This window comes from Oncorhynchus masou, unplaced genomic scaffold (assembly GCF_036934945.1).
Source record: "Oncorhynchus masou masou isolate Uvic2021 unplaced genomic scaffold, UVic_Omas_1.1 unplaced_scaffold_2620, whole genome shotgun sequence".
Classification (NCBI taxonomy): Eukaryota; Metazoa; Chordata; class Actinopteri; order Salmoniformes; family Salmonidae; genus Oncorhynchus; species Oncorhynchus masou.
This window is the reverse complement of record NW_027009058.1, coordinates 1-16,137: the sequence shown is the minus strand read 5'-3', so window position 1 is coordinate 16,137 and position 16,137 is coordinate 1. Positions and strand designations below refer to the sequence as shown.

At 45.6% G+C, this 16,137-nt stretch overlaps 1 protein-coding gene across 5 annotated transcripts; it reads left to right on the top strand.

Annotated features, from left to right (window-relative positions):
- The first annotated feature begins 372 nt into the window (after positions 1–372).
- Positions 373–8,899, top strand: LOC135533720 (potassium channel subfamily K member 13-like). Of its 5 annotated transcripts, none has more exons than XM_064960982.1 (5): positions 373–498; positions 1,416–1,631; positions 3,445–3,992; positions 4,336–4,563; positions 4,891–8,899. In XM_064960982.1, exons 2-5 carry the CDS (start codon positions 1,430–1,432, stop codon positions 5,044–5,046), a joined length of 1,134 nt encoding a protein of 377 aa, XP_064817054.1. In that variant the 5' UTR covers positions 373–498; positions 1,416–1,429; the 3' UTR covers positions 5,047–8,899. The 5 variants fall into 5 exon arrangements, with proteins under 5 accessions (XP_064817054.1, XP_064817053.1, XP_064817057.1 ...); XM_064960981.1 differs by having other exon boundaries at positions 373–797; XM_064960985.1 differs by lacking the exon at positions 1,416–1,631.
- Positions 8,900–16,137: the final 7,238 nt, after the last annotated feature.

Here is a 16,137-nt window from a genome sequence, read left to right as displayed (position 1 = left end):
ATTTGTACAGCGTGTTCCGTGGTAGTGACATTTGCTAAGCTTGTCCCTTGATGTCCCTGTACAAAGACATGAATGTTCAGACCTGGATCTGAAAGGTCACATCATATTGATTCATGGCAGTAGACATCAGACCCATTATTTAATGGGCAGCACAGCAGGAGACTGCCCAAATGTTGGAATCATGCTTAGCATTGATGCAGGCTGTATGGTGACCATACAGTATCTTGATTCACTTGATAGTCTAAGAATGTTTCCATTTGGTTGTTGTTTCTAAAGTAATTACTCAGGAATGTATTGGTAATACATGTGTAATCTTTCTTGACTTTATCACTTTGTAAATTCACAGTTGCTCATGTTTGTTTAGTTGACGTTTATAGCTTGATGTTGGTGACATTTTGCTTTTATGCATAGGCCTAAAGGATATAACTTGTAATATTTTCCCTGCTTCAATCCTGTTCCACTTGGTCTCAACCAGAACAGAGGAGTAGGTGCGTGTGGGTGAGTTTGTGCCTGAGGCGTGTTCATAGTGTGTAGCCCAGTCGATGCCCTCGGCGTCCCTTGATGTGGAGGTCAGTTAGACACGCACTGTTGCAGACAGACAAAACATATTGCAGTTGACTATAACAGCCTTGGGTTTATACAGAGTACACCATTTGAAGACCAATTCTATTCAATGTGAGCTATTCGAAAGCACCTTCTTCTTAACGCGCTCTGCGAGGGGCGTATTTTGAGGCGAAGGGAGGTTGCGCATTGAACGCAGCGTCGTAAACTATTTTGCTATCCAGCCCCAGCCAAAGGTTTGTGGATTTTATTTTTTCGTTTGCACACCCGCTCAAATCCACTTTTCAACTGTGCGCCTTTTTGGTTAACACAATTTGAACTCTGACAGAGAGGTGAACATGGGTTTATTTATTTTAGACAAGCGCGGAAAGGTGAAGGATAACGCCATATGTTTATTGTAACGGATAATAATAACGGACATTTGGACTTGATGGCCAAAGAGCCTTGACAACTGTTGATGGTTACTGTTGTGTTTGTTCTTCGATTAATTTTCACAATGACAGGTGACCAGCTGTTGAATCTCCGAGGAAAACTCTCCTCATTTTCTCTCTGGCTATCTCTGCTCTCTATCCCCGCAGCCTCCGACTCTATTTCACCAGAGTTTCTATCCTGAACCTGTTTGTTATTTTACACGATAAACATTACGATGGATAATGAGGAATGTGTAATTTGTTACATAATAAAACGATGCGGATAGTTCCCAGCACCTGTTGAACAGTGACAAGCCTACATTATGGCCTGCCGGAGCGGCTGCTGTTGTGGCTTCGGTCCCTTCAACGAGGATAACGCCAGGTTCCTAATGTTAGCGGTGTTTATAATCCTCTACCTCCTCTGCGGTGCCGCTGTCTTTTCAGCACTGGAACAGCCGATGGAAGCAGAGGCGAAGGACCGCTGGGCGCAGCGTTTTGAACAGTTTAGCCAAAAGAATAACCTGAGCAAGAGGGAGCTGGACAACTTCTTGAGGAACTACGAGGAGGCGAATTTGGCCGGGATTCGCGTGGACACTATCAGACCTCGGTGGGATTTTACCGGCGCGTTCTACTTCGTGGGGACTGTGGTCTCGACCATAGGTGATATTTTATGTAGCTTATAGATTCTCTCATTATCACATATGACACATCATATCCAACACCATGAATCAAAGCTGAAAGCTGGAGATAATCAATTTGATATTTAACTTACTTGGGACAAAATTGCTATTCATATTTTTTGGCACTCCAAAACTTGTAGTTTTTAGGAGTCATTTTAAAGGGAAATTAGGCTATAGGACCTGTACTGTGTAGGCTATAGGGATGTCTTGCTCTTATGAATTACTTTCAATAATTCCACAACTGGAACAATCACAGCCAACTAAAGAATGCTTCAATATGCATGCCTATCAAGTTTTAATTAGTCTTATTGTTTTTCATGTAATTGGTTTCAATATGAAACCCTGTTAAATTAGTGCCGCCTGGAGTGCCAATTACTAGGAAACTCCAGCAACTCTCTGTCTCTCCCTCTTTGTCTGAATGATATGAGACTGTGTTGGCAAACACAAGCCTGGTGAAGAGGGGATGTTTATGGCTCACAAGCCAATCTTCTCTCTGATCTTTTGTAGCTAAGCCACACAGCTAAAAGCCTTAATGCCTCTAGATTACTTTATTACATGTCAAGAAAGAAAATAAATGGATTTGGAGGAACTTAGCTAATGCATTTGTATTCAGTACAGATATACTAAATACATACTTCTTGTACTAAGATAAGGGGACAAAGGGAAGCCCTACCTTCTTTCTTTTGGGGGGGGCAGTGAATGGAAGTAATTGGAGAGATCCCTTTTCACCTCTGACTGCTCATTGTTAAATGCAGTGTGAAATGGAACATGGTCATCATGGAACAGAGGGAGCATGTAGTCAAGGGCTGGAATGGATGGACTCATCATGAGATTCATCACAGCTGGGCTCACACTGTCCATCAGATAAGAGCTGTGTGTGTGTGTGTGTGTGTGTGTGTGTGTGTGTGTTTGTGTGTGTGTGTGTGTGTGTGTGTGTGCGTGCGTGCGTGCGTGCGTGCGTGCGTGCGTGTGTGAGATTCTGTGGGTCCTCCATTGGTCTGAAAGTAGGCATTCCTAGTGTAGTATAAAGGGGTGGGGCGAGAATGAGAGAAGACGTGATAAAGGATGGTAAAAGAGGGAGGAGGAGAGAGAGAAGTAAGAAAGGTATAGAGGAAGAGAAGTAAAAAGGGAGGGTTAAGTGTGTGAGAGAGAAGTCAATTAGAGAGAATTATGAAGAGAGAGCGACGAGGGGATGTCTAGAAAGAGAGAAGGCGAAGAATCAAGAATAATATTATTCTTGTCACCATTAGCAACCCTGTAGGCGAGTGAGTGAGTGGCTGAGGAGGCATTGTGCATGTGACTGAATGGTGCTTCACTCCACTCAGGGCAGAGGGAGGGAGGGTGTGCTTGTTAACAACCAATTAACCGTCAGCATTGAACAAACTCTGAGCTTACTTACTGTACAGATGCTAAAACAGGCACACAATCCAAAAGCCAGAGCAAGTCTGTCGTGTTTGTGTGTTTGTGTGCGTGTTTGACACTTCTATTTGGGGCCTGTCTAGTGTGAGCGTTGCTTCAACTTATGTGCTTTTCCACCTGTCTGTGAAAGCTGACAGTGTACATTATGCTCAGGCTGACTGATTTAGGATTGTGAATAAACTAAAAATCATACTGCATTGTTCAGTGTGATTCAGTATTGTATTGTCACACTGTTGTTTTCTAATGGTAATGATTCTACTATCTGTCCAATCATGGTGTAATTAGTAATAAATTCAAGCAAAAACATAATTACTAGTTTTGACCTGTACTGTTTTCTTTATAATAACATATCCCTCCATCTTCATGTTCTCCAGGGTTTGGAATGACGACGCCAGCGACCATCAGTGGTAAGATCTTCCTCATCTTCTACGGCCTGATCGGCTGTGCCTCGACCATCTTGTTCTTCAACCTCTTCCTAGAGCGCGTCATCACCGTCATCGCCTTCGTCCTCAAGTCCTGCCACGAGCGTCGCCACCTTCGCAAGGCCGTGCTTCCGCAAAATGGCCGCCGACGCCTCTCCGAGGGCAGCGGAAGAGGCGGCAGGGGAGAGGGGCTGGCTGGGTGGAAGCCCTCGGTGTACTGTGTGATGTTGATCCTGGGCGCCGCCGCCATCTTGGTATCCTGTTGTGCCTCGGCCATGTACTCTGCTGTAGAAGGCTGGGGCTACCTGGATTCTCTGTACTACTGCTTCGTAGCGTTCAGCACCATTGGGTTTGGGGACATGGTGAGCAGCCAGATGTTTGCGTACGACGAGGGGAATGAGAGCCAGACGGCGTACCGGGTGGGTAACTTCCTGTTTATTCTGACAGGAGTTTGCTGTATCTACTCCCTGTTCAACGTCATCTCCATCGTCATCAAACAGGTATATGCTCATAATACATCAGCTCTTATTGCCTTTTGTTTAAGCAGGTAAGTCATTGAGGAAAAAAAAACTCTTTGACAAAAATTACCTGATAATGGCCTGCATCATCATCAACCCGGTGGGATTGTTGTTATTGTTACTGTATTCATCTTGCTCATTTTATTAAGTAAAGTAGTGACTTTGGGTGTTTTGAAAAGCACTTGTGAATAAAAGTCATTATTGTAGCCATTCATTTTGGAATCGTAAAAAAAAAAAAATTGTATTCAGAAAAATGTCATGTAAGCTTAGTCTCTAAGACTTTTATTATAGCATCGCCATTGATCATTTATGTTGTGACTTTGAGGTGCTGAACTGGCTGCTGAGGAGGCTGGATGTGCCATGTCGCTGCCCAGGGAGGGGGCGCGACCAACCGCACCCCAGACACCCCCGCAGGAACGTAGTAGTGCCCGGACACCTGAGGGCCAGGCGGGACCTGTCCATCGAGACGGACGCGGTGAACGACAGCGAGGCGGACGGACGGAGGATGTCTGGAGAGATGATCTCCATGAAAGACTTCTTGGCTGCCAATAAGGTGAGGAGAAGACATGAACATGTATGCGTCCACTACTTACGGTTTACGGCTGTTCCCAGATCAGACTTTGTGCAGATGTGAAATACTTGAGGCGTGTTCACATATACCTATCGAATCCAGATCCTGCAGTGTTTGGTACCCTGATCCTCCATATCCGGCCATTTAATTGCATAAGTGAAGTGCAAACGAATCGTGGTTCCTGCCCGTGTGGTCGTTCCAGGAAACGTTGATGCTGTATCATTAGATGTATTTTTACTGCTATATTGCTGTACCCAGCGCTTGTTCTACATTTATTTGGTAATGAATTAGTTTCTCTCCATTCATCAGGTGAACCTGGCCATCATGCAGAAGCAGCTGTCAGAGATGGCTAACGGTCACCCTCGCCAGTCAAGCTCCAGCTCCCGCCACAATGGCTTCTCCGGAGGGGTGGGCGCCCTGGGCATCATGAACAACCGCCTGGCAGAGACCAGCGTGGACAGATAGACCTACACCTACGTATACACATAAGTCAGACTGATTGACTGGCCAGAGAGACAGTCACAAGAAATCAGGACTTACTCTAAAAATACATTGGTTTTAATTGAACAAATAGAGAAATGTACAATACCCAACTCAATTCCAGGAGAATAATTGACCCCATGGACTAAAGCCTGGCCAGGCCACATCAGTTCAGAATATGTCACGTACACTCCGCATATCCAATCAAGCTGCGAAGGGAAAGGAAGTGCAGTGACATTCAGTGTGCAAAAAGTTTGCCGTTTCATAACTGTAGGGAGAATGAAATACAATACGTCTGCCCTACTTAATCAAGCTGTCCATTGCAGGAGAATAATTGACCTGAAGTACCAACCTATACCGCAACGAGGTTCCACTGTAAGATAACTCTGCCTGCCGCCACCCATTCTTCTCTGATGCATGCTGGTTCATCAGGCAGTGTCTATGTGCGTGCGTGCAGGAGTGTGTTGGTGTGCGCGCGTCTCCTTTACCCACATCTGGATCACAACCAACTGTAGCTACTGCTGGAATCTGGTGGTTAGTTACTGAGGCAGTTTCCATGGTGACACTACAGAATACAGAAAGCTACCCAAAGACATTGTAGCTGAGTGGTTTCAAACTACCCTATGGTATTCTTCATATCACTAGCGAATAACAGCTAGCCAACAGACTGCTCATCACCACGACTACAAACACCCTATACTGTCATCTTGATCAAGAAGACCCACCGCTCGCCTGCTTTTCAGAGAAAACACCGAGAGGGGAAGTAGCCTTCTGAGAAAAATACTGAATTTCCACTGTGTGTAAGAAACCGCAACCGATCTATAAGGGGAGACAGCCTTTATGAAAAGGCAGGCAAGACTTTTAGAGACAGCTGAATGTGGCAAACAGAAACACTGTCTAAATATTGTGCTTCTGTCTGAGTGGTTATGGCTACAGACTTGTTATGTTCATCAGCTGTAATGGGTTTTCTATTGCACTGCCGCCTCTAACTTGTTACCTGTTATGTTTGAGACATAGTGCAATGGACAATAACACCCAGCACAGCACTGCACCATTACAAACTAATGGATATCTATTTATTCTATCCAAAATGAAAAACAGAATTCTATTCTTTAGAGATTCCAATTTAGAGCGTATTATCAGAGGGCTGTTATCTTGCTGTTTCACCACACTATGTGGAAGCACCATAAGGCAGCAGCATACGGACTCTAACAATGAAGTATCACTCTTTTGTCCATATCTATCTGGACCTGGCCAGCATGCTCATATTAATGCTATGAAAAACAAGTCTCTCTCTGAGGTTATTTCAGGGCCTTTTTCTCATTCTTTCCATGACCGAGGTGTTATGTTCTCGTTCTATTCTGAAACTGGAACGAGAGAGACAAGTGAGAAAGGGATCTGTGAGAAAACAAAATGGCCGGTTGGGTGAAAGAGAAAACGGAGAAGTAGAAATGGACAGATCTGTGAAAAGGAGAGCCAGTTTTGGGGAAAGAAAGCAGTAATGAGCAGAGAGAGAGAGAGAGAGAAGAGCAGAACTGTTCAGATCAGAGTCTACATTATGGATTGGGTTGGAGCAGGGGCGACATACGCCTCTTCACACGCCTTGTTGAACGCACCGAAGAAGAGGCTCAAATTATACATGGTGCTAGTGAGACAGACTCCTACAGATTTACGTCACAGCGAGCTTTCGTGCTGAATGTCTCAATACCTAGCTAGTTATTCCGAAAAGCCGTAGGGAAAAGAAAAAGCCAATTTATCATGTCTTCCCTGTTACCTCTGATAACACACTACAGTGGAGAAGCAGTATAACAGGTGTGGCAGTCTGAATACAGCATAGCCCACAGTATCAGTCAGCAAATTAATGTGACCTGATATTTTTGTACCAAATGGTGATCTAATTTCATGTCACAATTTGAAACAGTGGTACAGTATATTATTGAGAAAATGATACAACTCTGCTACTTATTGTCACTAGCAGATTGTTTTTGCTACTTTGTAACTTCATCCATTTTGAAACAACCAATGTATCATTGGGTGACTATACTGTTGACAAAGAAATTACAACTAACTGTAGAGTACTGACAAGAATGTGACAGAAGAAATATGGATACGCCTGAAATGATCTAGTCTGGTGGTCTTGTTTGTATGTTGTCCCGTTGGGACTAACTTTATCATAGAGAGAACAGTAGTTGACGAGCCTCTACCAGGATTTCACCAACATGAGCGAGACCTGGGAGCCGAGGCTAGTAGTTGGCTATTGTCCCTCAGGAGGGAGGCAGAGAGAGGGTGAGGGAGCCTCTTCACCGCTGCCTAGCAAACAGGAGGTGTGAGAAGAGAAGGTGACTCACTGCGTTATTCAAAGCTCCTATCAAATCACATGTAGTCACAATAGCTCTTCGTGGAGTTCCCAGCTGGAGTTGAGTGTTAAGTGGCTGCCCACTCACTATTCCCTTTATGCCCATTCCCAAGAACACTGCCGCCACACTGGATAAACACATATAGCTAACATAAATACAGATGACTTGAGATATGACGAAATAGAGATGAGGTGTTGAAAAGCTAGAGACTGGAGATTGTCTTCCTATTAGGGCCATGGGGTTGTGAAACTAATGTCCCTGCACGTGTAACAACAAGAATGTTAAAAGGTGCTGACATGCTAGAGAGGCTATCTTGAGTCTGGTGTGGTTAATGCTTGTCCCGGGGTAAACAGTCTTACAAAGGCTCTTGAATTAGACCAGACAGACGCACATGAGGTGCTGACTGGCGTACAAAGACTGGCTTATTCATTCGATTAGTAAAACCTCAGTCATTATGTGAATAGGAGTAAATTGCTGCAACAATAAGTATATCAATCCCAATCCCATTATGAAGCATGTGTGAATGAGGGTGCGAATGAGGGTGAGCGCAGAGAGCTGAGAGAAATGGTGGGAGTTGTGCATTATCTCAATGGCTTATGAGAGCTCCCATGCGGCTATTGGGTAGAAGTGAATTAGGATACAGTATGATTAACATGCGGTATCTGTGAGTTATCATCTCAATTCAATGCATAGGCCTAGTCGAGTAAATAAAGTCACATCCAGCTTTCACTCCAAATCAAGGACTGGCAAAGAAGCAAAAGAATAATCAGATATTCAGCTTCTAAACATTTAATCCACTTTTTTTGTTACAGTATGTGCCAAGAGGAAGTCATAAATCAGTATAATAGATTGGGGGTCAAAGCCAAAGAACATGAAGTATATCAATACCAATCGAGAGAGGAGCTGATTTTTTTTGTTTATGACAGTAAAACATTCTTATGGCTATAACATTTGTTAGCGTCTTCAATTCTTGCACATTTTATCATAAAAATGTATATTTCAACACCGAACTGCTAAACTTGGAACCAATCAGAACTCCTGTACATACCCCTTGTGATCAATGCAGCCAATGGCTTGCTCCTAAGATGTAAACAGAGCCTGGTGAAAACTCAAGCTGCTGTCTGTCTGTGTGTGATGAGCTCCCAAAGACTGAAATAAAATACATATGTTTTCGAGTGCACTTGAAATATGCAGCATGCAATATGAATTGTCTTGATCGTACGAAGACGCAACTCCGTTGACCATTTTGCCAATTTATTGAAAGTTAGCCAATGATAGTTTGACTAGCCGAGCCAGCTACTGTAAACGTCAATGTGCCTGCTCAGGAGGCTAGTGTTTCATTAGCTGTCTCTCTGTCAGTGAATTACATTTTTCGAACCATGTTTTGTCATGATTATTTGTCTCATTTCAAGTAACTAGCTGCAGGCTTGAAGAAACATTAAATCATATACCTTGCAAACCCAAATAAAAGCATGTACGTAGATAGATGTGTGTGTCATGTATGCTAGAATGGAGGTTTAAAAATGACAGCCTCACATGAATATTAGCCAACACAGCATATCCTACACATATAGTATAGCTTGCAATACAATCTTCTCTTAAAAACAGCTAGGCACAATGTACTGTATACTATGTACAATATGACCACAGTTTGATTTCTAAACCAGATGAGTTCTCAAATATCAGCAGCTGCCCAATACCATGGTGGGCATGAATAATGTTGGATCCATTGGAATATAAGGTATGGAGAATGATGAAGAACCTGCAGGATTATAGAAACAGCAGTTGGGAAATTAATGTTTATGTTTCAAGTACTAAATGTTCAGAATGAGAATAGATTTATCTGGTTTACATTACTAGCCTAACTAACTTTACAAAAAGTTGATGTCCCCAAATTCTGGTCCATCCATTCATTATTCTACTGACTGTGACTGAGTGTGAGACATGTTTTCCATATTGTACGTTTCATGCCTATACATTCCAACAAAGAACACCGTCACAAATAGTGTTTCACCATTTAATGAGTACGGAGACAAATAGCAAAGGTTTCTACATATAGTGTAGCCTACCAATCAATTTATAGAGAGAGAGAGATTCATGCCAGATTCATACAATGTTATGATGTTGCAGTCCAGAAATGAGAGCTCTACCATCTACGCCAAAAGGCTGGACCTCTGATGGAGACTGTAGAACTGTCATCAATGCATGCTTCAGTAGTCATCCTCTCTAGAAGGAGTGTGCCCAGGCCCCATAGGTGTATCGAAAGGATCCCACCCTGGTCACCAATGTAGCCAACCGATATAGAGATCCGGAGACCGAGAACTCCACCACTGCAAAAGCCTGGGCTCCTGACATCGACAATAGGATTCTCGTCACTTCATGTTACAAAAGTAAAACATCAACTGTTTGTAACCTGGTCTTCGACATGCTCTAACAAGCATGTGTATCTGTAGTGGGTGTTCTTCTACTCCAAAATGCACTAGACTGTGTAGAATTTGTAAGACAAAATCTTCAACGAAAAGACCACAGGCAAATGCATGTGGTCGCGATGTCTAATAGTGACAGGAGGGCTAGTTAAAATTAAATTAGGATGGTTCTCCTCACAGGTGAGTGAATCAGTTGAGCCAATGCTTGGTATATAGTACTTGGTTGATCTCTGGGAGCAGGACACAAGAGAGGAGAGATAATAAATCCATGTGTGTACTGCGCGAGGAGGTTCCTCGCCATCTTAGCTGCCGCACATCTAGAATTCCCCAGCACCATTGCCAGAACTAGTCATTTCTATGCGATGCAGCCTCAGTCACATGTAGAAGTAAATGACAGCGTGCCCACAGTGCTTCCAAAACAAAGATCTACACACATATACAAGAGGGATATAGCTCACTCAATACAAAACATGGATTTTCTCTGGTGTTTGTAGAAACGCCTGCAACTGGACACAGGCCTTTATTAGATAACTGTTTTCCAGACTCGAGAATGATGAAAGTATTGCCAATACCAGGTTAGTCAACAGCTGTGTTTAGTACCTTAGATACGGAGAACGTGATAAGCAGACGTGATCAGCAGAGATGGTACCTGGATAGTAGGTGACTCAATGTGTTGATTGGTTTGCTGCTTAGTACTTGGCAGTGTTTGTGTAACGGCGTTCTTCTTTTGTTGAAGGAGAGTCGGACCGAAATGCAGCGTGTAAGTTACTCGTGTTTATTAGGAAGACAAACGAACGAACTATAAACGAATAACTAATAAATACAAAAACAACAAACAGAACGTGAAACCTATTACAGCCTGACTGGTTTTATAAAAAATAATTTATTATCATCAGTACCATTCATTCTTTACAAATCATAATTTACATACATACACAAAAAGATATTTTTAATTAAACTAATTAAATGAAACTAAACATAAACCCCAAACAAAACCTCAGGGGAGCATCTTCCCTCCCCGTCACCCTACAAAACACCTTTCCCTATCTCCCCGTCCCTAATCTAACCTCTTACAAATCTAAATGACACCCAGCCCTAAACCCCCTTCCACCTCTCCCGAGCAGCATGCTGCCCCCACTTCCTCTCCTCCTCTTCATCCTCCCCCTCAAATCTCCTTCCACTCTCCTCACTATCCCTTCCACCCCCAATCTCTCCCTGTCTTCACCATGTTCTGCCTTGCTTCCCACAGCCCCCGTTTAAAGAGACTCATGAGAAGCCAGAGCAGAAACCTGTCCCTATCCGTCCCTCTCACTCTCCCTACACCCCTCTCTAACCTGGCCCACGTCAATACAAAATCCCCCTTTACCAAACCTAACAACACCCGTGCCCTAGCCCATACTACTCCGGCAAAGGCACAGTCCCAAAAGACATGACGCACAGTCTCCTCCCTGCCACAAGAGGATCTTGGACAGGTGGGGGATTGCACTAAACTAAACCGGTACAAGATGGAACGTACCGGCAAACACTTATGAAGGCTCAACCAATTCAGGTCCTTGAGCCTGTTGTCCAGACCCCGCACCTGCACTCCCTCCCAGACCGCTTCCGAGATACCTACTACAGGCGCCCGACTCTCTGCCTTTCTGGCCTCCTCGTACAGGTGCCTATGATCTAAACCTACTCGGGCAACTTCAACCTCAGGGTGCGCACGCAGCCACTTGGCCGCATGACCAAAGTGCCACGGCAGCTGTTCCGCCCGAGGACCCATGTTAGACCACACCATTATGCTTCTCGCCTGATACGAGAAAACACCCGCAGGAAGTAACCGGACGGGTGTATCACTGGCTGAGCAAGCTCCGTTAACAAGAAAGAAACAAAAATTGTGTCCAGCTTGAGGGGAAATGTGGTACCCCCTACCTCCCTCCCCGATGGGACAGATCATACGTGCCCTGGCGACCCACTCATACCTGCCACTCCACATAAACTGAAACACAAGCTTCACTAGAGGCCTTCTCAGACAAACCGGCAATGGGTAGATGTATGCCAAATACAAAAGCGACGGCAACACATCCACCTTTAGGACCAGGACCTTGCCCATAAAAGACAAAAACCTAGCTTTCCACATTGCTAGCTTCCTCTGTACCACTGCAATACACATGTTCCAGTTTAGCGTCGCAGAGCCGGAGGTCTCAAAATGGACCCCGAGAATCCTCAGGGCCCCCTTACAGAGAGATAACCCCCAGGCACATCCGTTCTACCACGCCATCTTCCGAAAAACTTGACGGAAGACTTTGCATGATTCAGAACTGCTCCCGACGCCGAGTGAAATCCCCAAAGATGGCAAGGGACCTTGTCAGGCACGAGTCCTTGCACAACAACAAGGAAGTGTCGTCGGCGTACTGCGTCATCTTAACACGCAGTCCACCACTTCCAGGGATCAGCAGACCTTCCACCCCTGTGTCTGCCCTAATGGCAGCCCCCAGAGGCTCCATGTACAGAACGAAGAGGAGAGCCGAGAGTGGGCACCCCTGCCTGACCCCAGACGAGAGGTCAAAACGTCACCCAAGTGACTATTTACACTAACTCGGCACCCCGCTCCGACATATAATGTACGAATCCATCCTATAAACTTCTCCCCAAATCCTAATCGACCTAACACTCTGAATAAAAAAGATCTATTCACGCGATCAAAGGCTTTCGCCTGATCTAGCGCTGCTACCATAAAAGGCAGTCCTCTATCTTCAACCCAAGCGATGGAGTCCCTGATTAACTGTAGGTTCCATCTAATAGAGCGGCCCTCTACCCCGCACGTCTGATCCTCATGAACGACGTAGGGAAGGGCTGTGCGCAACCGGTCTGCTAAAACCTTTGCAAGTAGCTTGTAATCTACACACAGCATGGTCAACGGCCGCCAGTTGCCAAGGTCAGTTACTTCCCCTTCTTATATAAAAGTGACAGCACACCAACAGCCATTGATCCCCCGGGACCCCGTCTCAAGGATGGCCTTCAAGACTTCGAGGACCACTGGTCCAAGTATACCCCAAAACTTGAGATAAAACTCAGCCGGCAGCCCATCCATCCCAGGCACCTTCCCTTTTCCCATCCTCCTAAGAGCGCTCTCAACCTCTTCTAGTGAAATCTGGGCCTCCATCACTTCTCTAATGTCCTCCGGCAACCGCCTGGACAAGTGTTCTAAAAACACATTTCCCTGCTCTACATCTATTTCCCTTTCCTTAAATAAACCTTGGAAATGATCAGTTGTCACCCTGACCATATCCTCTGGTTCTCTAACTATACTACCATTTTCTTCCCTAACACCAAGCATTACCTTCCTACTCTGTCTTGCCCTAACCGACTTAAAGAACATAGCAGAACAAGTCTCATTATGTTCTAGAAAGCCGCTATGCGCACGCTCCAGGAAAACTCGAGCCTTCCGCTCCTGCAACTCCCTGAGCTGCGCCTTTAGGGTTGAGGATCTCTCCCAGTCAAACGACCCGCCGAGGTTGCCTGCCTCGTATTCGAGATCAATTAACCTTTGGATACGATCCACCTCCCTCCTCTCCTCCCTTTTTTTCCTCTTGCAATACCCTATTATAAAAGCCCTAATCCTCACCTTAACTAATTCCCACCACTCTAACACCCCCTCGCACATGGACCGGAGACCCTCAAGCCTCCTAAAGAAAACATAAAACCCGTCAACAAAAGCCTGCTCCTCCAGCACGTCCCGATCTAGCTTCCAGTACCCCTTACCAAAGAGGCAGACCGACGACCCCACCTGCAGGAGCACCCCGTCGTGATCCGAAAAGAAAACAGGCAACAGCCGCCCAGACAACTTTCCCAAAGACCTGGGTACAAAAATATAATCGAGCCTCCGCTCAACCCCCTGGAGTTACGCCATGTAGGACCGTCCATTTTCGGAGTAGTGTGCATACCACCATCTACCAGACCATGGCAAGCCATTAGCCTAGCAATGGCGCCTGCACTGTTATCCCCCCTCTTCCTAAATCTGTATTAAAATCCCCCTATCACTAATTTCCTATTTGTAACACACAGGGGCGTCAGACAGTCCACCATCTCCTTCCTGTCTGCCACCCCCTGTGGCCCATACACCACCACTAATCTAAATTTACACTCCCTTATCGTGACATCCACCCCTATAACTCTCCCCTGCATTACAACAAAGGAATCTTCTACTTTTACCTCCCTGTGTCCACACAAAATCCCTACCCCAGATGAGTGCACCCCCCCTACACCCCAAACCGACTCTCCCTTGTCCCACTCCCTCTTAAATCTACTAACATCCCCTCCATCCCTCAGGTGAACCTCCTGCAAAAAACAAAAATCAAAACCCACACCCTCCAAATAACTAAAAACCGCCCTCCTCTTAACAACATCTCTTAAACCCCTTACATTTAAACTAACAAAAGTAAAATTAGACTCCATGAAGAAAATAAAATACAACATGTAATATACTCAAATACTAAACCCAGACAGAAAAAAAAAAAAAAAAAAAAAAAAAAAAAAAAAAACAGGAGACTCACCCGATGCTCCCCTGCTCCATATCTACCGGTGAGAACACCATCTGTAATCCCGACATCCCCCCTCTTCCTCCATCACACCATCCCAGGATGCAGGAATAGTGTTTGGCTTCGGGTGCCCTGCACCCTGGGTCTACCCCCACAATCCTCCCCTCCCCAGTGTTGCAGCTGGTTTGGAAGAAAATTGGGGAGGCTGAGTCCCCAAACAAAAACCCCCCACCTCCTCCTGTACCCAGTCCTGAGTCTTGTTAGGTGTGTCACCACCCAAATGAAGTTGAGAGTCTTGGGAAACCAGCAGCAACCCAGAGGTTTCTCCCACCCCCATCACTCTCTTGGCCATCCCCACCCCCTCACTGTCGGCCAATCGCACCCTCCTCTTCATTCTCTTCTTTGGTGATGGCGGCAGTGGAGAGATACCACCCCCTCCCCCGCCAGCTCCTCCACCATACCCCTCATCTCTTCCACCATGTCACTTTCCCCCAGTCCACTTGCTCTTCCACCGTCTTCTTCTCTAACATTCCTCCCTCACTTTCTTCTCTCTCATTCTCCTCCACTCGGTTACCTTCTTCCACCGCTTTTCCTGGTTCTCCTACTCCCGTGCCTTCCGTTTCCTTCTCTCTTCCATCCACCGCTTCTTGCTCCTCCTCCTTCCTTGTAGCCTTCCCCTCTGGACTTGTAGTCTTATCATGAGGCATGTTTCCTTCCCCTCCTCTTCTTCCCCCATCCCCAGCTCCTGCCCCCCCCCAGCCGCAGACGCATATGACCTCTGACGGGCCGGGCACTCCCGCCACAGGTGTGCTGACGAGCCACACCCATGGCATGTCTTAGGCTTGTCACAATCCCTCGCCTCGTGATCCTCAGATCCACAAAATCTGCATTTTCTCATGCTGCACGAGGCAAAAATGTGTCCATAGGCCATACAGCGCCTGCAAAATGGGGGCTGACGTGCATAAAACAAAGTCCCCCTGTCAGCCCCAAGGGAGAACATAGCAGGAGGATGAAGGTATCCACCATGTCCCTTTGGGTCCTCCCTGAGGAGGGCTTGGAAACCTCTCCTCCCATTCCAAAACCCAAGGGAGTCTTTGAGGTGCCTAGCTGAGGAAACGTTATCCATGTATCTCCCCAGAAAAGCCCTCACCTCTTCATCCTTAACGTAAGGGTTATACATGTTAACAGTCACAACCCTAAAGTTATTCTTCGCCAGACTTGATATTTCGTAGTGGCACATCGGCCTCTCTCCTCCCACTGCTCTTGCCCTTCTAAGGATATCATCATGCTTTTCTTCAGAATATAGCGCGACGTCGTATGCTCCCTCCAACGAGTTGCCTTGGAAACAAAACACGTCCTTCACCGTCAGCTTTAGAATCCCCATCAATATAATTCTTCCAAAAGATTCTCGTCCTAACGGCTCCAACTCCTTTTCCTTCCAAGCAAAACGAATCGTGTTAGCCAGCCCAATCCCAGGGATCGACCGTGATGATGTATTTAGCACCATCTCCGCAAGGAGAATGGCGCTCGTTCTTTTCTCTTCTGATACAAGAAAAAACGAAAATCCAAAAGTGACCGCAACTGTCCGGTGAAAACTAGCACAGAGACAGGAACAATCACCCACGAAATACAAAGCGAAAACCAGGCTACCTAAATACGGTTCCCAATCAGCGACAACGAGAATCACCTGACTCTGATTGAGAACCGCCTCAGGCAGCCAAACCTATTAAACACACACACCCCTAATCAGCTACAATCCCAACTACTACA